Source organism: Mustela nigripes, chromosome 6 (genome assembly GCF_022355385.1).
Source record: "Mustela nigripes isolate SB6536 chromosome 6, MUSNIG.SB6536, whole genome shotgun sequence".
NCBI lineage: Eukaryota > Metazoa > Chordata > Mammalia > Carnivora > Mustelidae > Mustela > Mustela nigripes.
Genome location: NC_081562.1, coordinates 85,483,031 through 85,507,328, shown reverse-complemented (window position 1 = coordinate 85,507,328; position 24,298 = coordinate 85,483,031). Strand labels below are relative to the sequence as shown.

Here is a 24,298-nt window from a genome sequence, read left to right as displayed (position 1 = left end):
AAATTTGCAAGAAAAAAAGATATATACACGCAAAAATAAGGGTAAACATGATGAAGGGATGGAATATGACTGTAAAGATGAAAGTTAAAAAATATTCTAAAAAAGGAATTGATAAGAAGTTGCTTGAAAAAAGAAAAAAAAAAAAAGGAAAGAATGTGATCAGGCTGGAAACTAGAACAAAGCCATGAGCTAGATTTAGGGTATATTTTGATCTATTACAAGAAATTGTATCCCAAAATTTTAAAGGAAAAAAAAAAACCTATATGTATAAAAAAATAAGGTTAAATACAATGAAGGGATAAAAATATGATTAAAACAATAAACATTTAAAAAGATTTTTTAAAACAGTACTGATAAAATAGTTTTAAAAATGTTAAAATAGGAAAGAGGAGAAATAAAAAAAATAGAAAAATAAATAAATAAAATTTAAAAAATTCTAACTTTGAAAGACTAAAGGATCATGGGGAGAAAGCCATGAATTCCATGCTTTCCCCTATCTCTGGAGTTCCACTGTTCTCACTGATCAATAAGCTTGGTCTTGGATGGATGTTCTTGCTGATCTTCTGGGGAGGGGCCTGTCGCAGAGATTCTCAAATGTCTTTGCTCAAGGCAGAATTCCACTGCCCCTGCCAGGGGCCAGGTTAAGTAATCTGCTTGGGTTCACTCTCAGGAGCTTTGGTTCCCTGAGCGCTTTCCATACAGCTTTGGAGGACGGGAATGAAAATGGTGGCCTTCAAACCTCCAGCCCAGTAGGAGCCAAGAGCTTGGGGCCCCACTCCTCAGTGCACCTTCAGAGAAAAGGAGTCAATCCCTCCCATTTTCCCTGATCTTTGGCCGCACTCCAAGCTCACCCAGCTGGTGACCGGGTGTTTCTATTTCTGGTGTGCACAGCCCCATTTGGAGTCTCCAAACCCAGCAGACTCATGAAGCACATGCTTGTCTGGGAGGAGGAAGGTGAGCCTCTCCGGATCTGATGCTTGTTGGGTCCCTGCCCGAAAAGCAGTGGCCTGACTGTGCTTTGGATCACGGTTTAAGGTAATCCCGAGCTGAGAGCCCACTCCTTAGCTCTGTCTCTACAACTGACTTCACCACTCTGATACCTGGGAGCTCTGCCATGCTCAGACACACCTGGTCTTTTTGAGACTCCGCAGGTCCTGAGACCACACTGTCCCCATGAGGGCTCCACCCCTCGCTTAGCCTCTGGAGCAGACTTCTTAAAAGTTCCAATTTTGTGCTCTGCTGTGCTATCACTTGCTGGGAGCTGGGCCCTCCTCCCACAGTCTTATTGTCCCAAATGTTGGCTTGGACTAACTTCTCCAAACGTCCTACCTTCTGGAAAATGGTCAATCTTCTGTTCCTAGAATTGTTGCTCTTCTTCTCTTCTTTCTCCTGTTAAGTTTGCAGCTGTTCAGTATGGTCTGATAACTATCCAGCTTAACTCCTGGGACCTGATCATATTTAGGTCTCCTACTCTTCCTCCATCTTGCTCCTCACCCCATTAAAACATTATTTTTTGAATGTGGTCCATTATCAAGAAAACAGTAGCCCAAAGAAACAGACTCCAAGATAACCAGGTACTGGAAACAGCAGACCAGGATTTTAATTCAGCCATTATGAATATATATGGATTAAGAGGAAACTGTGTTCCTAAAAAGTTGAACAAAAAGAGATATCGAAGTAGAGGGATAATACTTTTAAAAATGGAAATTCCAGGGGCTGGGCACCTGGGTGGCTCAGTTGTTAAGCAGCTGTCTTTGGCTCAGCTCATGATCCCAGGGTCTTGGGATTGAGGCCCACACTGGGCTCCCTGCTAGGTGGGAAGTCTGCTTCTCCCTCTCCTGCTCCCTCTGCTTGTGTTCCCTCCCTGTCAAATAAATAAATAAAATCTTAAAAAAAAAAAAATAAATTCCAGGGGTGCTGGGTAGCTCAGTGGGTTAAGGCCTCTGTCAAGATCTCAGCATCCTGTGATTGAGTCCCGCATTGGGCTCTTTGCTTGGTGGGGAGCCTGCTTTCCCCCCGGCCCCCTGCCTGCCTCTCTGTCTACTTGTGATCTCTGTCAAATAAATAAAATCTTTAAAATAAAATAAATAAAAATGGAAATTCCAGATTACAACTTGAAGATAAATGTAAGCCCACAGAAATTATGCAAAATCCAAAGAAAAAAGAGACTGAAGAAAAATGAACAAAATCTCAGTGACACCAAGCAGTCCAACATATGTGTAATTGTGGAGTCTCAAAAGAAGAGAGGAAGTCAGGTAGAAACTCTGAAAAGTTGGGAGTTGAAAATCCCTCCCAATCCAGCTGAAAAACATCAATGTGCAAACCCAAGAAGTTCAGCATACACCAAGTAGAATATTAAAAAAACTGTACCATGGGACGCCTGGTTGGCTCAGTTGGTTAAGCAGCTGCCTTTGGCTTGGGTCATGATCCCAGCATCCTGGGATCGAGTCCCACATCAGGCTCCTTGCTCGGCAGGGAACCTGCTTCTCCCTCTGCCTCTGCCTGCCATCCTGTCTGCCTGTGCTCGCTCTCTCTCCCTCTGTCAGGCTCTCTGCTCAGTAAGGAGCCTGCTCCCGTCCCCTCCTCTGCCTGCCTCTCTGCTTACTTGTGATCTCACTTTCTCTGTCAAATAAATAAAAAAAATATAAAAAACAAAACAAAACTGTACCTTGAAACACAATAGTCAATCTACTGAAAACCAAACATGAAACAAAAAAATATTTTGACAGCAGGAAAAAAAGACATTATATAAAGAGAATAAAAATAGTGCCTCACCAGAAACAACAGAGGTCAGGAGTCATCAAGATAGAAAAAAATTTAAAACTATCAGCCTAGAATTCCATATCCATGGAAAATACACATTAAAAATGAGTATGGGGACGCCTGTGTGGCTCAGTTGGTTAAGCAGCTGCCTTTGGCTCAGGTCATGATCCTGGGATCGAGTCCCACATCGGGCTCCTTGCTCAGCAGGGAGCCTGCTTCTCCCTCTGCCTCTGCCTGCCATTCTGTCTGCCTGTGCTCGCTCTCCCCCCCACCCGATAAATAAATAAAATCTTAAAAAAAAAAAAATGAGTATGAACTCATTTAAGATAAGTAAAAACTAAGAAAATTCATCACTGGTAGGCACTGTAAGGAACATCAAATATTCTTTAGGCTGAAGGGAACTAATACCAGACAGACCTCATCTATAGGAAGAACAGCAATAAAAAAGGTTTCCTGCTTAATTACAAGAGAAAAAAAGATGATGAAATGGAAGCAATTTACCTCAGCTCATAATAAAAGCTCTACAGGACTCTTTCGGAAGTGTTTCTTTAGGCCAAAGTCTGCAAAGATTCTTGACCTTGGATATCCATTGCACAATAGTCTGAATTTTCCCAAATTATCATGGGTAATTTTAGAATCATGGCCATTATAAATAATTTGTCCATTATTTGTGCACAAAGATATTCTAATAAAATATAGCATTATGGTTTCCTATAATAATTTTTTACTATAATAAGTTTTATAAGTATTTAAAATTTTTGTGAAAAATTTAGATAACTGATTCAGAAGAAAACAATAAGAGAGCAGATTCCTTGTACATAATAGATAAAACCTAAAAGAGAAAAGTTTAAGATCTAAATTGAAGTTTTATTATTTAAAGGCATTATTTTTTAAAAAAAATAGCAATTCAATTCCATGTATTTTAAACTACTTTAAAATAAAAATAACTCTCCATTAAAATAATACTTTTCTTAGGTTAAGAACAGAATTACTAATATTTCTATTTTTCATTTTTTAATGTTTCTTTTTTTTTTTTAAGATTTTATTTATTTATTTGACAGAGATCACAAGCAGGTAGAGAGGCAGGCAAAGAGAGAGAGAGGAGGAAGCAGGCTCCCCGCTGAGCAGAGAGCCCGATGCGGGACTCGATCCCAGGACCCTAGATTATGACCTGAGCCGAAGGCAGAGGCCCAACCCTCTGAGCCACCCAGGCGCCCTATTTTTCATTTTTTTATACTGTACCTATAAAGCAGAAATCAATACATAGTAAATTAATTTTTTACCTCATCAAAGAATAAGTTGGAAATAAGTCATGTTAATATGCTTCAAGAAGTGTTTGTTATCTGTTTTTGTTTTATTTTACTTTTAATTCAATATGCTTTATAGATTCAAGGAAAAGAATTACAAACATTCTGTATTAGATAAGGTGACTACATTAATACAACAAATACACAAAAAATTTTAAAGGCTCAAACACACAAAAAATGGTATTTCTCTTACTTAATAATAAATTTGACAAAATAGACAAAGCCTTAGACACTGAAAACTAGAAAGCAATGCTGAGAAACCAAAAGCATAAATAAATGAACACCTATCATATTAGAAGATTAAGTATTACAAAAGGTGGAAATCCTCTCCAAAATCAGTCGATTTAGTCCCAATCAAAATCCCAAAAGGCATGTCTGTAAAAATGACGCACTCATTTGAAAATTTATATGGAAATATTAAGGAACTGGAATATCTAAAGTGATTTTGGAAAGACAAAATGAATTTGAGAACTTAGACATTACTTGATCTTACAACTTTCTTATAAAGCTGCAGTGACCAAGACAGTAGGGAGCTGATTTAAAGATAAACGTTCAGACCAATGGGACGGAACAGGGTCCAGAAATAGACCAAAGCATGTAAGTTCAACAAATAGTCAACAAAGTAACCCAGAGTCTTTTTAAAAGGTAATGTTGGAACAAATGTACATTCATTAAAAAAACAAAAACAAAAACAAAAACAAAACTTTGACTCTTCACAACACACAAAAGAAACCTGAAGTCATTCTTAAAATCTAAATCTTCAATATAATCTAAATGTGAAAGTGTAACACCTCTAGAAGAAATCATAAAAGAAACTATTCATGAACCTAGAAGATGTTGATTTCAGATAAAACAAAAATCATGACCCCTAAAAGAAAAGTGAGATAAAAAAAAAAAAAAGACTTTATTAGGGGCACCTGGGTGGCTCAGTCAGTTCAGTCAGTTAAGTGTTTGCCTTTGGCTCAGGTCATGATCCCAGGGTCCTAGAATCGAGCCCTGCACTGGGTTCCCTGCTCAGCGGGAAGCCTGCTTCTCCCTCTCCCTCTGTCCTTCCCCCGATTGTGCTTGGTCTCTCTCAAGTAAATAAATAAAATCTTAAAAACAGACTTTATTAAAATTAAAAACTTCTAAAAATGTTTTAAAACTTCTGCTCTTGGGGTGCCTGGGTGGCTCAGTGGGTTAAAGCCTCTGCCTTCGGCTCAGGTCGTGATCCCAGGGTCCTGGGATCAAGCCCCGCATCAGGCTCTCTGCTCAGCAGGGAGCCTGCTTCCTCCTCTCTCTCTGTCTGCCTCTCTGCCTACTTGTGATCTCTGTCTGTCAAATAAATAAATAAAATATTAAAAAAAAAAAAAAAAAACTTCTGCTCTTTGGTCAATTCATTTTTAACAAAGGAGGCAAGAATATACAATGGGGAACAGATAGTGTCTTCATTAAATAGTGTTGGGAAAACTACATGCAAAAGCATGACACTGGACCATGTTTTTATACTTTATACAAAAATATACTCAAAATGGATAAAAGACTCAAATGTAAGACCAGAAACCATAAACTCCTAGAGGAAAACAAAGGCAATAAGCTCTTTAAATGTTTCTTTTTTTTTTTTTTTTAAAGATTTTATTTATTTATTTGACAGACAGAGATCACAAGCAGGCAGAGAGGCAGGCAGAGAGAGGAGGAAGCAGGCTCCCTGCTGAGCAGAGGCCAACGGGGGACTCGATCCTAGGACCCTGAGATCATGACCTGAGCCGAAGGCAGAGGCTTAACCCTCTGAGCCACCCAGGCACCCACAAAGGCAATAAGCTCTTTAACATCAGTATTAGCTATGTTTTTTTGGATGTGTCTCCTTAGGGAGGGGAAACAAAAGCAAAAATAAACAAATGGGACTATATCAAACAACAAAATTTTGCACAGTAAAGGAAACCATCAACCAAATGGAGAGGGAACCTACTGAATGGGAGAAGAAATCTGCAAATGATTAAAAAAAAAAAAAAGGGATTAATACCCAAAACATATAAGTAGCTCACAAAACTCAGTATCAAGAAAACCAAAACAATTCAAATTAAAACACGGGCAGAGGACCTGAAGAGACATTTCTCCAAAGAAGACATAGAGATGGCCAAAAGACACATGAAAAGATACTCCATACCACTAACCAGCAGGGAAATGCAAATCAAAATCACAATGAAGCATCTCCTCACACTTGTCACAAGGCTATATTTAAAAGCAAAAACACAAACAAGAAATAACAAATGTTGGTGAGGATATGGGAAAAAGGGTACCCCCTGTGCACTTTTGGTGGGAATGCAAAATGATGCAGCACTATGGAAAAAAGTAAGGTTAAGCAGGACACCTGGGTGGCTCAGTTAATTAAGTATCACTTTCAGCTTAGTTCATGATCCCATGGCTAGGATCAAGTCCCGCATCGGGTTCTTTGCTCAGTGGAGAGCCTGGTTCTCCCTCTGCTTGCCACTCCCCTGCTTGTGTTCTGTCTCTGACAAATAAATATATAAAATCTGTATGAAGTATGAAGGTTTCTCAAAAAACTAAAAATACATCTACCATATGATCTAGCAATTCCACTTCTGAGTACTTACTCAAAGAAAACAAAAATGTGGGGCGCCTGGGTGGCTCAGCGGGTTAAAGCCTCTGCCTTCGGCCCAGGTCATGATCCCAGGACCCTGGGATCGAGCCCCGCATTGGGCTCTCTGCTCAGTGCAGAGCCTGCTTCTCTCTCTCTCTCTGCCTGCCTCTCTGCTACTTGTGTTCTCTGTCAAATAAATAAATAAAATCTTTAAAAAAAAAAAACAAAAAAGAAAAGCAAAAATGCTAACTTGATAAAACACACACATTTCTATGTCCACTGTAGCCTTACTTAGACTGACAAGAAATGAAAACAACCTAAGTGTCCTTGAACAGATGAATGGATAAAGATAATGTGGTGTGCGCGCGCACACACACACACACACACACACACACACACACGAATATCAGCTATAAAAAAAGAAAGAAATCTGGTCATTTGCCACAACATCAATATTATGCTAAATGAAATAAGTCAGACAGGGAAAAACAAATACTGGTTGATTTCACTTATATGTGGAATCTAAAAAACAATACAAATAAAACAGAAACAAACTCATGTGTTCAGAGAAAAATATGGTGGTTGCTGGTGGGGACTGATGGGGGGACAGAGTGGAAGGATGGATGAAATAGTGGAAAATTAAAAGGTTCAAATTTCCAGTTATAAACTAAGTCATAGGGATGTAATGTATACACAGGGAATATAGTTAATAATGTAACAACTTTGTATGGTGACAGATGGTAGCTAGATTTATGATGGTAATCACTTCCTATGTATATAAATTTTGAATGACTATGTAGGACACCTGAAACATAATACTGTACACATCATCTACATTTCTACCAAAACAACAGTAACAAAAACCTCTAAAACTTCTGCTCTTCAAATATGCACTGTGAAGAAAACAAGAAGGCAAACCACAGGCTAGGGAAAATAGATGTGGAATACCACACACACATACCTAAAAAAGAACTTATATACAGAATATATAAAGAACTCTTATAATTCAATAATAAGCCCAACAATCAAAAAATTTTTAATAGAAAAAAGATTCAAAAAGTGACTAGATAATCAAACTAAGTACATTCCTACTATTTGGCAATAAAAAAGTATGTATTACCAACCCATGCAACAATATGGTTCACTAAAATAATGGTGAGTGAACGAAGTCCCGCACAAAAGAGAATATACTGTATGGTTTCATTCATATGAAAACTCCAGAAAAGACAAACTACAGCTGTAGAAAGCAGATTAGTGATTGCCTAGATTGGCAGTTGGGGATGGTGGGAGAGACTGACTGAGAAAAAAACCCCAATGCATAACATTCCCAACACTAATAAAAATTTATTTTTAAAACAAATTTATCTTGGGGTGCCTGGGTGGCTCAGTGCGTTAAGCCTCTACCTTTAGCTCAAGTCATGATCTCAGGGTGCTGGGATTGAGCCCTGTGTGGGGCTCTCTGCTCAGCCAGAAGCCAGCTTCCTCCTCTCTCTCTGCCTGCCTCTGCCTACTTGTGATCTGTCTGTCCAATAAATAAACAAAAACAAAAACAACAAAGATTTATCTTGGGATGCCTGGGTGGCTCAATTGGTTAAGCCTCTGCCTTCGGCTCAGGTCATGATTCTAGGGTCCTGGGATTGAGTCCCACATTGGGCTCCTTGCTCAGCAGGGGGCCTGCTTCTCTGCCTCTGCCTGCTACTCTGCCTGCTTGTGCACGTTTTCTCTCTGGCAAATAAATAAATAAAATCTTAAATATATATATCTTATTGTATGCAAATTATACTTCAGTAAAGTTGATTAAAAAACAAACTAGGAGCACCGGGGTGGCTCAGTGGGTTAAGCCTCTGCCTTTGGCTCAGGTCATGATCTCAGGGTCCTGGGATCGAGCCCCGCATCAGGCTCTCTGCTTCGCAGGGAGCCTGCTTCCCTCTCTCTCTCTGCCTGAAAACCAACAAACAAACTAACTAAAATAACTTTTTCTGGAGAGGACCTGAGCTAAACTAGACTCAAAATCCAAAGGCACAGAGAAAAAGATTCATCAATCTTTTAACCCTGCTACAAAAAATAAATTTCCACAGAAGTACTAACAACACAGTAACAGTCATATCTGATAAGACTAATCTCCTCTAAAAACTTTTGTAATCACAAATCATTAAGAAAATCTTAATAGAAAAACAGCCAGAAACATAAGTAGAAAAATCAGAATCAACCACATTAAAAAAAAAAATAAATAAAAAATACTACTATGAATTAAGTTAGTTCCATCTATTAAGTAAAGGCATCATATACTCTTTAACATAGCAATTTCATTTCTAGGAATTTACCCTAAAATTATATTTGCATATATAGACAAAAAAAGGTTAAAAAAAATGGCAGAATTGTGTCTAGGGGTAATACTCAGGATGTTTAGCTCTCAACGAAAAATTATAAAACACACGGAAAAATAGAGAAATATGGCCCATTCACAGGAAAAAAAGAATTTGATAGAAACCATCCTAAGTAAGCCCAGACATTGGAATTACTGGTCAAAGACTTAAATCAACTATCTTAAAAGTGATTAATGAGCTAATGCAAACCATGGACACACCTAAGGGTGTGGAAAAAGACATATGAATAAAATAATGTAAAGGATATTTGCAGGCCTATCCTACAAAAAATGCTAATGAGTAATTCAGGGTGAAATAAAGATACCAGAGAGTAACTCAATACCTTAAGAAGAATTAAGGAACACTGGTAAGGATAATTACATAGGTAAACACAAAAGAAAATATTATACTTTTGGTATGTAACTCCTCTTTTTTTCTTATCAGGTTTAAGAGAGAAATGAATAGAATAGAGAAGTATAGAAGCAAAGTATTTGTATATTATTAGTACTAAACTGGTATTATTCACATGAGATTGTTATAAATTTAATTTTAACCAAGAGAACCCCCCTCACACACAAACTTTAAAAATATATAGGACAGGAAAGAAGGAAATCAAAATTAGAAATAAAAGGGACGCCTGGGTGGCTCAGCTGGTTAAGCAGCTGCCTTTGGCTCACGTCATGATCCCAGCATCCTGGGATCGAGTCCCACATCGGGCTCCTTGCTCAGCAGGGAGCCTACTTCTCCCTCAGCCTCTGCCTGCCATTCTGTCTGCCTGTGTTCGCTCTCTCTCCCTCTCTCTCTGAAGAATAAATAAAATCTTAAAAAAAAAAAAATTAGAAATAAAAGAGGCAGTAACAGGGCGCTTGGGTGGCTCAGTGGGTTAAGCCGCTGCCTTCGGCTCAGGTCATGATCTCAGGGTCCTGGGATCGAGTCCCGCGTTGGGCTCTCTGCTCAGCAGAGAGCCTGCTTCCCTATTTCTCTCTCTCTGCCTGCCTCTCCATCTACTTGTAATTTCTCTCTGTCAAATTAATAAATAAAATCTTAAAAAAAAAAAAAGGCAGTAACAGAAAAAATTCGCAGGGTGGGGGCACCTGGACAACACAGTCCATTTAGCATCTGCCTTCAGCTCAGGTCACGATCTCGGGGTCCTGGGATCCAGCCTGGCTTAGCAGGGAGTCTGCTTCTCCCTCTCCCTCTGACTCCCCTCCCCCTGCTTGTATTTTCTTTCTGTGATATAAATAAAATCTTAAAAAAAATAAATTAAAATCTTTTTTAAAAAAACGGAAGAAAAAATACCTTTACAATACTGTACTATATTTATTGAAAACGTCTGCATATAAGTAGGTCCATGCTATTCAAACCTGTGTTGTTGAAAGGGTCAACTGTACAGCCATCTTAAATGTATTTTGTTTTGTTTTGTTTTTTTAAAGATTTTATTTATTTGACAGAGATCATAAGCAGGCAGAGAGGCAGCCAGAGAGAGAGAGGAAGGGAAGCAGGCTCTCTGATGACCAGAGAGCCCGATGTGGGACTCGATCCCAGGACCCTGGGATCATGACCTGGGCCGAAGGCAGAGGCTTTAACCCACTGAGCCACCCAGGCACCCCTTAGATGTATTTTGGTTACTATTTATTTGGAACATCCTTTTCCATCCTGTGACTTTCAGTATCTCTGAATTTAAAATGAATCTGTTATAGACAGCATATAGATGGATCTTATTTTTTTAATTCAAACTGCCAGTCTCTGCCTTTTTAAAAAAATTTTTATTTGACAGAGAGAGAGAGAGATCACAAGTAGGCAGAGAGGCAGGCAGGGAGAGGGGGAAGCAGCTCCCCACTGAGCAGAGAGCTCCATGCAGGGTTCTATCCCAGGACCCTGGGATCATGACCTGAGCTGAAGGCAGAGAGAAAGAGAGAGAGAGAGAGAGAACAAGAGAGTGAGCACAAGCAGGGAGAACAGCAGGCAGAAGCAGGTTCCCTGCTGAGCAAGGAGCACGATGTGGGATTTGATCCCAGGACCTTGGGATCATGACCTGAGCAGAAAGCAGAAGCTTAACCCACTGAGCCACCTAGGCGTCCCAGTCTCTGCCTTTTATTTATTTATTTTTAAAAAATATTTATTTATTTATTTATTTATTTATTTATTTATTTATTGGACAGACAGAGATCACAAGTAGGCAGAGAGGCAGGCAGAGAGAGAGGAGGAAGCAGGCTCCCCGCTGAGCAGAGAGCCCGATGCAGGGCTTGATTCCAGGACCCTGGGATCATGACCTGAGCTGAAGGCAGAGGCTTTAACCCACTGAGCCAACCAGGTGCCCCAAATAAATAAATCAAAAAAATAAAAAAAAATAAAAGACAAGACGAGACTGATAGAATAGAGAACCTAAAGCAAATCTGATAGATGCAACATCATACACAAGTTGTAAAAGCACAGACCATTCAACCAATTGTTTGGTGTTGAGACAACTGCCTTTACATATATGGAAAAAAATAGATTCCTATCAGATCCTGTATATCAAATTAATTCCAAATGTATCAAAGACCCAAATCTGACATATAAAATTTTAAAGCTACCAGAAGACCTAGAAGATCTTTATAGCCTCAAGTAGGGGAGGGAGATAATAGGAAGCAGAGGAAATAGATTGACAAATGGCAGGTATCTTCATCTCTAAAGTAGAAAGTAATAATACCACCTATCACACATCAATAATGAGGTTTAAATATGTCCAGTCCTTAGAACAATGCCTGATATACATTCTCCTAATAAATGTAAGCCTCTCTCATCTTGGTTCTTTCAGTTACTAGTTGTGTGAAATTGGGTAGGTAACTTTCATTACCACAAGATGGAGAACAAGAGTAACCACCATATGAAGTTCTTGTAAGAATTAAATGACTCTATACAAATAAAGTGTTTAGAACAGAAACTGATACATGTTAAGAGCTCAAGAGACCAAGAATACTAAAATACATTCACAAATACATCATCACTGCATTACAAATGGAATAAGTAGCATGTAAAAGTAAGCCCAAGTACCAAATTAAGTGAATGCTTGGGATTCTATTTTATGCATTTATTATTTTTTTAAAGTATCTTGGAATCCAATGTGGCGCCTGAACTCATGACCTGAGATCAAGAGCTGAGCTAAAATCAAGAGTTGGATGCTTAAACAACTGAGCCACCAGGTGCCCTATGACTCTGTTTTAGATGGTAGCAACGGGAGAATGAAAAAGTGGGGGGAAAGCTAAAGGCATAACAATTAAAAGGTACTCTGACCGTTCAAGCCTAAACAAAGCAGTAATAATTGAAACAAGTTATAAAGGTAGATTCCACGGGATCTGAGAAAAGAGAAGACCTGTAAAGACAGTGAGCAAGTGTCATCAATAATTTATAGATTCCCAAACAGATGAACATCAGTGTGGTGATGCAATTAATTTTGAGATGAGAGTGACAATATTGAGAACATTTTCCACCTTTTTTACTAAAAAATTATCCCTAATCCTCATTTTAATTATCTTAAAAGTTATCAATCAGCATCTAACTAAAACTTCATGCTTTCTAAAGGAAGGCCTTTGGAAATAACTGTTACCCTAACAGCTAATTTTCTAGCACATCATATAAAATTTCTTTAAAATCATTGCAGGGAAAAAAAAAAATCATTGCAGGTTTTATTATTATCCATTATTATGCATATGTGTTTTAAATTCTCAAACAGACAAGCAACAAAAATTTTCTGGCTTCACACTAGGCTCTATACTTACAAACATTTTCTTACCATGATTGGCTTGCCCTGAAATGTTTTAACTTCTTCTCTTAAATATTTAAAAGCCTGTTAACAAAGCAGAAAGGAACTTTTATTAGCATTCAAACATTTCATTAACGCCATCTTTACTCTATCAAAAGTTTGGTATTAGCAATCATCTCCAAACTAAACAATAAAAAATTCTGAAGTCAATTCCATTATGCAGGTGATAAGGAATGAGAAAGTAAAAACACCCCAGCATAAGTTCACATTTACTGTAGATTAGCTACTATGGATTAATGCAGGAAAAGATGCACAAAAGTCAAAACAGACCCAAAATTTCACAACATATAATGGTTCAATCAGACAGTTTTCTAAGATGAATAATTAAAAAAAAAAAAAATCAGAGGGGCACCTCGCTGGCTCAGTTGGTGGAGTATGCAATTCTTGATCTTGGGGTCATGATTTCGAGCCCTACACTAGGGGTAGAGTTTACTTTAAAAATCAATCAATCAATTAGTGAGTGGTTTTAAAATGCTATTAGATATATTTTTGGTTTTCTTTTGTTTCAAGGGATTATTACTCTTTAATTGGACATGACAATAAAGTAAAATCATTAATGTCAAAATTCCAAGAATCAGAAAGGAAGTTACGTATTTATTGTGGGCCTAGTATGTACGTACTAGAAATTCCAACTACTGAGTACATGGTTCCCAATCTTTAAATTAATTTTAAAATTGTTTTAATTTTTTTACTGATAGGAAATAAACTTCTTAAATCAAAACTGAAAAAGCTTGGGGGTGCCTGGATGGCTCAGGGGGTTAAAGCCTCTACCTTCGGCTCAGGTCACGATCCCAGGGTCCTAAATAAATAAAATCTTAAAAAAAAAAGAAGCAGCAGCAGCACAACCAAAAAGGTGAACAAGGTGCTCAATAGTCTTTACAAATACTGCCGTGAGCACATATTTTCTCAGTTAAAATATACTACTACTTTAACCACCAGGACTTCAAATCAGAAGAAAAGTTTTCTTCTCACCTGTTGTGCATCTGTGTCTGACTGGAAAGTGATATACCAGTTGCTATTGTGTGCAAACTCACAGCTTATCACCTTTGGGCAGTTTTCATTCTTGAACAAAGCTTTAACTTCCTACGAAAGAAAAACTTTAGTGTAAATTTTATATATGATTTAGAAATAGAATCTTATTTTAGTATCAGCAAAACTGAAGCATTTCATCACACTCTTAGGGGCAAGCTAAATTTTCCTTAACAGTAAAATCTTTCTAGACCTGCCATTATCCAAAAAATGAAAAGTATGTCCTCCATTAACATTTTCTAGTGCTTAGTATTTATTTGGATGCATTCTCATTCAATCCAGATGCTCTGTCTATACCAGAGTTACAGACACGAACTCTGTGCAAAAGTATCTTCCCTTCTCCATAACTGAAACTGAAATTCAATAACTGAAAACTATAACAAATATATGCATTTAAAAAAAATAGATTACCAAAACTTAGAATTGTGTTTAACACAGTTTAACAGCTTGAAGGAAGTTTATAAAAAGAAAAGAAAGAAAACAACTGGAAGTCAACATTAGTATCTCTAAATGGTTACAGAGAGAAAGAAAACATCTACTGAAATCCCATGCAGGATAAGACATAGATTTAACCTGAAAACAATCCTGTTTTAAAGATCTTATCATACCAACTTTACAGGTGAGGAAATGGTAGCTCAAACTGTTTAACCTACTCACACTATCACAAACAAGAACTCAAACCCAGATTTGTATGCCTCCGAACTCCATTTTGTTTAATACCTATTTGAGTTCAATGAGAAATTCACTAGTAACTAATAATTCCCAAACATAAAGAATCTTACTAGGCTAAAATGCCCATAAAATACCAAAATATCACAAGGTGTCCATTTTCAATGTTCACAATGTTCACAATTAAGTCTAACCTGTATTCTAACTCCTTCAAATTTTTACTACACTGAATTAAAAATAACATCTCTATTTATGATGAAATTTGCTTGGGTCAAATACTACTCGAAATAAGTAGTGTACAACCAGCTGAGTTTTGTGATATTAGTGAAAGTGGTGAAATATCACCAAGTTCAGTTAATAAAATCTCATCCAGTTCAGAATTACATTTCTATAGAACTATCTGTGGAACTGTTAGACTGCCATCCACTGATCTCTACCTTCCAAAAATCCATAGATATTCTCTAAATATTTCTAATTCTCTGTGAAATGAACTGACTTATTTATTTAGATCTTTTTATTTTTCGCCATTATTATTCTTTAGTAAGAGTTGTATATGTTTACAGATTAACTTTCCCAAGTATAAAAAAAGAAGTCTGGATCTAAAGTAATTTGTTCTACCTGATAGTAATCTTTCATCACCATCCCAAATCTCTCATTTTAATGTGCATTTCAGGGACTACTGCCTAGGCTCTCTCTAGCTACCTTAGTCATCTGCACTTCCTTTACTTTTTTTTTTAATGAACAGTATGTTGCTGCCTTGTTCATTTTCATTTATTGCTCATGTGTGTGACCTGTTTATGTATTCAGAATATAAATTACAATAACTATAAAAATGATAGTACTGGCTAATCTTAGATCTGTTTTACATGCCAAGTACTGCTCTAAGTTTTTTATATACTAATTCACTTATATCTCACAATTTTATGAGTTACTTATTACTACTATCCCATTTAATAGATGGAAAAAAATCAAAGCAAAAGAGGTTAAGTAACTAATGCAAGGTCATAGAGTTATCAAGTAAAAAGCTGGAATTTAAATCCAGGCAGCGTGGCTCTAGAGTTCAGGCTCATATATTCTACACTGTTTCTTAATAATGCAAATATTCTTCCCATTTTGCAATTTTCCTTTCGATTTGTTACTTTTGACATATAGTTCATAATTTTAAATAAAACATCTATCTTGTGACAGTTTCTTTTCTAATTTCTCTCACTGTTTCTAAGTTTAGGAAATCTTCATTCTGGAGAGTTAATACTGAATGAATCTGGGCAATAAGATTAACTACTAATATGCCAAGTTTGTTAGTTGGCAAGTTAAATGACTAACCAATTACCACATATCAGCTACTAATTAGTCTTCTCCATCTTTAACTTATTATCATGAATATGCCAACTTAGTGTGAAGTCCTATGGTTTACTGGTTAAGAAACATGGGCTTTGGAATCACAGAGAGCGAGTTCAAATCAGATTCTGTCATTCAAACAGGTCATGTGACCTTAATCAAGTTATTTAACTATACTAAGGCTCAGTTACTTTATTTGTAAAACAGAGATAACAAAACCTTAGGCTTTATATTACCATAAAGTACATGGCACAATACCTGGTAGAATCTAATTACTGAATAAATGTTATCATAAATTCATTACTAAATCAAAGAGTCTATTTCAGGATTATATTGTTCCATTCAAATGTTATTTTATTCCTGTATCTGTACCACACCACATTTATGACCACAACTCTGCTTTATATTTGCCAGCTAACAGAATTAAGCCTTGACTCTTGTATTTTTTTTTTCTTCATTCCTAAGTGTATTCTTTCAGGTGAATCCTCAAGTTCCCAAAAGAGCCTATTTATATTTTAATTGCCAGTCAAATGAACAAACTGAGAATCAGTAACACGGCAATACTCAGTCTACCATTCTAAGAACATGGAATTATTATCTTCCTTCTCCCTTTCTGCCATTCTTCCAGTGCTTCAGAATTTACAAAACAAAATATATCCCATTCACATAATTGATATGAGGGCACTGACTTACACTTCGTTTATCTTTGATTTAAACAGTTAAAGAACACTTAACTTTAACAATCCTTAATAATTTACCTCAATAGGTGTTGTTTCAGGAATCTCTCTAAGAATCACAATACAACGCTTATGACTTGGTCTCACTTTCTCGCCCTTTTCATCAACTTGTACCATAGGAGAAGCTGAAATTTAAAAAAGTGTTTCATTCAAAAGTGACAAGGTGAGATTTTAATATTACCATTAAAAACTATTCATTTCTATTTCCAAGTGAATAAATTAGCAGAGATTGATATCCTCAATAAATTAAATTGCAGAACCAAAGATTACAGTTATAACAAAATATTTTGAAATTAATATACAAGAAACACTGTCAAATGTTATTATTTGAACAAATATATAGAGCACCTACTTTGTGTCTTGGCACTGAAAAACTCTTCAGGAGTATATAATACGTAACTAACAAGGTAAAATTACCCTGTGTACAATTACTGAATTCTGGATTTCTGGAGATAAGAAGTGTATTAATCAGTGTATTTGCATTCCACTCTTGTAACTGGACTATAGTACTGCATTCTGACATACAAAGAAATTGTTCTTAAAATTCAAGTCTAAGAGGCACTTAAAACCAAGAATTGAACTCAAATGATTATAGCTTTCCTTTGATTTTAACAATTTATTCTTAAAGACTATTACAGACACTGAGAAGCCATCCTTGAGATGCTGATTTTGAGGAAATATCTAATGAAGATAGTATTATCTAACCAAAACTTTTATTTCTAGTCCCTTCAGAGATAATATGCCACATCTCTCTGAAGAAGTAGTGAGAATAAAAGGAACAGGGAAGAAGAGCTGGGTTTAGGTACTAGGTTCTAGCCCTCAGAGGTAGAGGATTCTGCTAGTCTCTTGGCTGATTTTTTTCTGATGCCAAGACTGGGGTTTTTTTAAGAAACCATTACACACAAAGAGATTTCATGATTTTTTTTTAGCCCTCTGAGAATGAAAATCTTCTACTCTCATAAAAGCCTATTATGAGACTTGTTTAAATGCTTTTAAAAATGTTTAAAAGTTAAATATTTTCAACAACATATTTCATATAAAAGTGAAGATCTGCCTTTATTCGATCAAATGGTTAAAACTTTGGTAAGGTTTGGGTGCCTGGGTGGCTTACTGAGTTGAGTATCTGCCCTTGGCTCAGGTCATGATTTCAGGGTCCTGGGATTGAGTCCCACATCGGGCTCTCTGCTCAGCAGGAAGCCTGCTTCCTCCTCTCTCTCTGCCTCTCTGCCTACTTGTGATCTCTATCTATCAAATAAATAAATAGGGCGCCTGGGTGGCTCAGTGGGTTAAGCCGCTGTCTTCGGCTCAGGTCATGATCTCAGAGTCCTGTGATCGAGTCCCGCGTCGGGCTCTCTGCTCGGCAGGGAGCCTGCTTCCTCCTCTCTCTCTCTCTGCCTGCCTCTCTGCCTACTTGTGATCTCTCTCTGTCAAATGAATAAATAAAATCTTAAAAAAATAAAATAAAATAAATAAACAAACAAATAAATAAATAAATAAAATCTTAAAAAAAAAAAAAAAAAACAACCAACTTTGGCAAGGTTCTGCAAAGAAAGGTTAGCAAGAAATCCTGATACAAGACACAAACACCATTAAAAATGCTTAAAACCTCAAATTCTTTACCAAACTTTAGAGCAGTATTTGTCAAACTATAGACTGCAATTCTTTAAATTGTGAAATCAATTTTGAAAAAAGTTAATTCCAAGCATTTAGTATTAATCTGAATAATTAACATTTCAGTTGTGTAGGGATATGTGGTGTGTGTACTGGGCTGTAAGGTAAAATGTAATTCTTACTTGGGTTCACAAGTTTGAAACAATGCTTTAGAAGATGTAGTAATGATACATATAACTTTCTAATAGCCCAGAAAACTGAGATTTAATTGCTTATATTTGAGTAAGTGGGTATCAAGATGAACAACCAAGGTACAGAACTGATACAGAAGCTATATACCAAGTCAGTAAAAATAAAAAGATAAATTATTGGAACAGAATAACAAAAAATAGGGAGTGAACAATTCCCTGCCTAGTGAGCACAGCTTAATGTATAGAATTGTGGAATCACTATGTGGTATACCTGAAAAAATACATTGCATGTCAACTACAACTTAATAAAAATAAATGGCCAATAAAAAAAAAAATTCCCTGCTTGACCAGAAATCAAAAGAAAACTTAGCTTTTTGACTTTAAAAAATAAGCTAAAAGGTATAATTTACATACATCTCAACACTTCAAGAATTAGATCAGGGTCTGTGGTCAGCTTTTTAATTTCTTCCATGTTGGCAACTGTCCAAATTGGTACGAACTGATCACTGTCCATTTGAGATATCAGGTAAAGATCCTTTGACAAATTTTCTCTGAAAGGAATAAACAAAAGCAAGAGTCCCATAAAGCAAAGAATTCTCAAAAATCATCTAAAAAGGCCCCTTATTCACTTCTGTCATTAAGTCTGGTTAAACAAAATTTAGCTACTACAAATAACACTGTGAACTATGAAAATACATAGTACATAACAAAGATACTCTAATAACACTCAGAATGTTTCTGAATCACCAAATACATCATGACCAAAAGTTTTGAACAAGAGAACCTTAAGGAATTATACTGATATGGAAATAGGCTTAATAAAATATTACATACAGTGTAGCTCCATCTTATAAACACTTTATCATTGATGTTAGAATATGCATATAGAGAAAATTATAGCTTCCACCAGGAGTTTAACTGTAAAGGATTTAAAATTTCTGAATGTTTGTTATTTTTTAAGTATGTTTGACTTTTTACTTACATTTAATAAATTTAAAACATTTAAAATTAAAAGATTCTTTAAGATACATTTCTAAAAAAAGATTTAAACATTTCTATCTTACATATAAAATCTTATGTAACAAACTGAAGTAAAATCATATTCATTTGTCTTATTCACATCAGATCTCTGAAGCAGTCTAGTTATAAATAGTTTCAAGTCTTTGCCTAAAAGCCCCTTTTCTCAGTGACCCTATTTAAAACTGAAACCACCCAAGCAGTCTTGATTCCCCTTCTCTTGCTTATAGGGTTCTAAATTTTTTTTCCATAGCACTTATCACTTAGCACACTTCTAAACTGTTTACTTCATTTAAAAAAAAAAATTTTGTTTGTTTTGTCTCCCCCAGCCAGAACATAGGTTCCATGAAAAATCTTTGTTGTTCATAATGTATTTCAAGGCCCTAGTGCCTGGCACAGGGTAGGGCCAAAGGTCTCTACACTCAAGTGTTGTTAAAATAAAGTAGCAATTACTTTTTTTAAAAGATTTTATTCATTCACTTGACAGACAGAGGCCACAAATAGGCAGAGAGGTAGGCAGAGAGAGCGGAGGAAGCAGGCTCCCTGCTGAGCAGAGAGCCTGATGCAGGGCTTGATCCCAGCACCCTGGGATCATGACCTGAGCTGAAGGCAGTGGCTCAACCCCCTGAGCCACCCAGCTGTCCAGCAGCAATTACTTTTTGAAAATTACAATTGTCAACAAGTTGTTTTGGGGGCAAAAAATAGAGAAGATACCAGCAAAGGTTAAACTCACTTTAGCATAAAAGGAGGAACATAGTAATAACACTTTTGCTGTTTATTAGAGAGGGGAGGCGAGGAAGGGGCAAAGGGAGAAGGAGAGACAGAATCTTAGACAGGCTCTATGTCCAAGACCCCAACATGGGTATCACAACCCTGAGATCACAATCTGAGCTGACATCAAGAGCCGGACACTAAACTGACTAAGCCACCCAGGCTTACACAACTAAAAAGTTGTAGCCTGAACCAACTCTGACTTTCAGCATATCTGTTCTTATAAAAACTTGGTGAAACCTTTCTTTTTTTTCTTAAGATTTTATTTGTCTGAAAAAGAGAGCAATCACAAGCACGGAGGAGGAGAGGTAGAGGGAGAAGTAGACTCCCTACTGAGCAGGGAGCCTCACGTGGGACTTGATCCGAGGACCCTAGGATCATGGCCTGAGCCAAATGCAGATGCTTAATGACTGAACCACCCAGGCGTCCCAAACCTTTTTTCAAAAAGTTTTTAACTTCTTTGAGAGAATGTGGGAGAGTGCATGTATACATCATCATACATGAGCAGGGGTAGGGTCAGAGGGAAGGGGAGAGGCAGACTCCATGCTGAGTGTGGAGCCTGATGTGGGGCTCCATCCCATGATGCTGAGGTCAAAACCTGAGCTGAAGTCAGATGCTTCACTGACTGAACCACCCAGGTGCCCCAACCTTGGTCAAACTCTTAAGAAACTTCATCTCATCAGAATATTAAATCAATGTATCAAAAACATATAAAATTAACGGGCATAAGTCACATTTGTGATTTGACTACTCATGACTAACACCTGATAGGTACTGGTAACAATTTTGTGAAGCCACAAGTGTCAATCGCATAACTGGTTTGAACTGTGGTAGATCGTGACAAACCAGTGTTCCTACTGCAACAACTAAAAAAGCCTGGCTAAATTTAAAAAATCACATTTCTGGAGATGAAGGAAAGAAACTACAAGAACAAAATAAAATTCCAGAAAGATGACCTTTCTTTTCTGAGGGGGTCTGCAGATCCAGGACCAGGGACAAACGAGCAGAGTTTTAGGCAGTTGCACAGGACCAGCACTATGAATTGAAAACTAAAGAAGTGGGGTTGCCACACTTAACTAGCTGAGCCACCCAGGCACTAAAGAAGTGGCAGTGGGTTAAGCCTCTGCTTTCGGCTCAGGTCATGATCTCAGGGTCCTGGGATTGAGCCCCATGTCGGGCTCTCTGCTCAGCGGGGAACCTGCTTCCCCCTCTCTGCCTGCCTACTTGTGATCTCTTCTCTATCAAATAAAAAAAATTAATAAAAAATAATTAAAATAAAAAATTGAAAAAAGAAAACTAAAGAAGCTCCTAACGTACAGGAGATTTACCCCCACATAACATTTCCTGAGCTTTAAGAAGGAAGGTGGGAGACTGGGAACCAGGCTGAAAAGGCAGAGTAACATCTCTGTGGTTTTGTAGAAGTTCCAGTGAAAGGAAGAAACTTGTGTCAAACACAAGAGAGGTCTCCCCCTTCATCTCCCAAGAGATCTGCCAGAATTTGAGGGTTACAGGGGAAGAAACTAAAGAGCTAGTCTCAAACCCCTCAAGAACAGGACTAAATCTCCCTTGGTGTTTCAGGATTGAGGTAACAGAAAACAGACAACTCCTAAATCAAAAAACTAAAGACATCATGCCTAAGGAACAGAGATAAATCAGAAGCAGACTGAGTCTAATTAAAGTGGCTGCTTAGCCCTAACCCAGCTCAATTCCTGACTGGACTGAAACAATCAATCTGCTTCTGCCTATAAGAAAGCTCAAATCTTGTCTAGAGAGAAAAATCTTGTCATTTGCAGCTCTTAACTGCTTTTATATGTAATGTCTAGCATATAATCAAAATCTGTAAGACATGCAAAAAGGCAGGAAATTATGACAGAGAACCAAGAGAAAAAACTCAAATATAAGCAGACATACAAATGATCTAGCAGTAGGCAAAGATTTTTAAATAATTATGACAAGTATATTACAGAAAATGAATTCTATTGCAGGAACAAATGACTAACAACAGAAACTTCCACTTTCATCCTTTTATTCTGTACTAGACTACAAAGACTACGAAGGCAAAAAAGGAGGGGAAGAAGGAGGAGCTATTTAGAACAAAGTATCAATTAAAACTGAGTCAAGAGTATATTATGTGTAAAGAAATTAAGAAGTCTAAGGACACCTGGCTGGCTCAGTAGGTAGAACATGGTATTCGTGACTGCAGGGTCATGAGTTCAAGCCCTATGGTGGGCATAGAGTTTACATAAAAAGTAAATAAATTAAAAAAAAAAAAAAGACATAAAGAAAAGTCTGATAAAATCCAGGTTTCTAGCTTGAAAAATTTTTGGTTTACCAGTCCTACCTCTCACCACATATAAGAAAAACTGAAGGCATTACCTTTGCATACATATCCAAACTTGTTTATTTGGGTTCCAATTTTAGTATATGTGCTGCCGAAGTGAGCACAAAACTTCTGTTTATTTTGGAAGGGGCAGTTTTACAATACTGAAGTTTTATGACATCTAGACTATAAATATGCCTACATAATTGTTATCAGTAAGAAAGACATCTCAAGGGGTGCCTAGGTGGCTCAGCTGGTTAAGTGTCTGACTCCTGGTTTTGGCTCAAGTCATAATTTCAGCGTCATGAGACTGAGGCCAATTTTAGGCTTGTACTCAGCACAGAGTTGGCTTCAAACTTCCTTCCTCTCTGCCCTTCCCCTTGCCCCATGCACATACTCTCTCTCGAAAATAAATAAAATCTTAAAAAAAAAAAAAAAAAAGGAGGGGGGGGGGACTCCTGGGTGGCTCAGTCAGTTAAGCACCGGCTGCCTTTGGCTCAGGTCATGATCCCAGGGTCCTGGGATCAAGTCCCACATCAGGCTCCCTGCTCTGCACAGAGCCTGGCTCCTTCCTCTGCCTGCTGCTCCCCCTGCTTGTGCATGTTCTCTAACTCGCACAAATAAATAAATAAAATCTTAAAAAAAAAAAAAAAGGAAAAAGATAACCAATGTTTTGAGAACCCTAAACCTGAATATGTTTATAGGAAAAGTATCCAATAGCCAAAACAAAAGTAATCCAATCCAGTATTTCATTACCTTTCTACTAAGACTAGATCCTTTGCATATCCAATTAGAGACTACATCTTTAAATTTAGTTAGGAAATATAATAAAGAATATACCAAAAAATAAGGAAAGTATTTTACTGAAGGAAATTAAAACCACCATTATTCCATTCTATTTCACAGGTATTTTATATCTACTAACCAAACAATTCAAAAAATGAGAAATCTCTTGGGACGCCTGGGTGGCTCAGTTGGTTAAGCCGCTGCCTTCGGCTCAGGTCATGATTCCAAGGTCCTGGGATCGAGTCCCACATCGGGCTCCTTGCTGGGCGGGGAGCCTGCTTCTCTCGTCGCTGCCTCTGCCTGCCTCTCTGCCTGCTTGTGTGTACTCTCTCTCTCTATCTCTGGCAAATAAATAAAATCTTAAAAAAAAAAAAAAAAAAAAAAAGAGAAATCTCAATAAAAAAATATGATTAACATACCGGGAGAAACAGAATTCCAATTGTTTCTTCAGACATTCTTTTAGGTCTTCTGTAGAAATTGCTGAATTACTTTCTCCTGAAGATAGAAAACAGAGGAAAAGCGTTAACAATAAATTACCATAATAGGCAATAAACATTACATATAGTTGTGCTCAGAATATGTCATGAAGTACACACAAATTAAAATTTACAAAACTATTATTTTTAAAGTTCAGCTGAATTCTAACAAAGTCTAACTAATTTTAACCTATCTATTCTTTCTTTAGATAGATTTCAGATCAGTTTAAAATTATTTTATCAAGTAATGAACAAAGCACAATTAATACTAAAGGTACTTGTCTACCTTATTGTAAAACACTACCCTAAAAACTTTTAAAATGTTGTAACTACTTATTCCTTTAATGAAAGCTCAAAGAACAAAAGTAATAGTAATCTAAATAAGAAGGAACTAGCTAAATAAATTGGGATATATGTATCTATATCTATATTCTTGGTACTAAATCTGATGTTAGTCATACTTTAACTTTTATTTCTTAATACTCTTTTCATTCCTTGATTATAGGGCACTCTATCTTCCCAGGAATATTT

The 24,298-nt window shown here is 36.9% G+C and overlaps 1 protein-coding gene across 6 annotated transcripts in view; it reads right to left on the bottom strand.

Moving 5' to 3' along the window:
• LARP4 (La ribonucleoprotein 4) overlaps window positions 1-24,298 on the bottom strand; it is a 187,210-nt gene that overhangs the window by 26,624 nt on the left and 136,288 nt on the right. For all 6 annotated transcript variants that reach the window (XM_059403101.1, XM_059403099.1, XM_059403103.1 and 3 more), the window contains 5 exons: window positions 23,711-23,786; window positions 18,812-18,948; window positions 16,617-16,720; window positions 13,795-13,905; window positions 12,793-12,846 (listed from right to left, as the gene is read on the bottom strand). In XM_059403101.1, coding sequence (XP_059259084.1) covers window positions 12,793-12,846; window positions 13,795-13,905; window positions 16,617-16,720; window positions 18,812-18,948; window positions 23,711-23,786 — 482 coding nt within the window. The remainder of the gene's footprint in view (window positions 1-12,792; window positions 12,847-13,794; window positions 13,906-16,616; window positions 16,721-18,811; window positions 18,949-23,710; window positions 23,787-24,298) is intronic.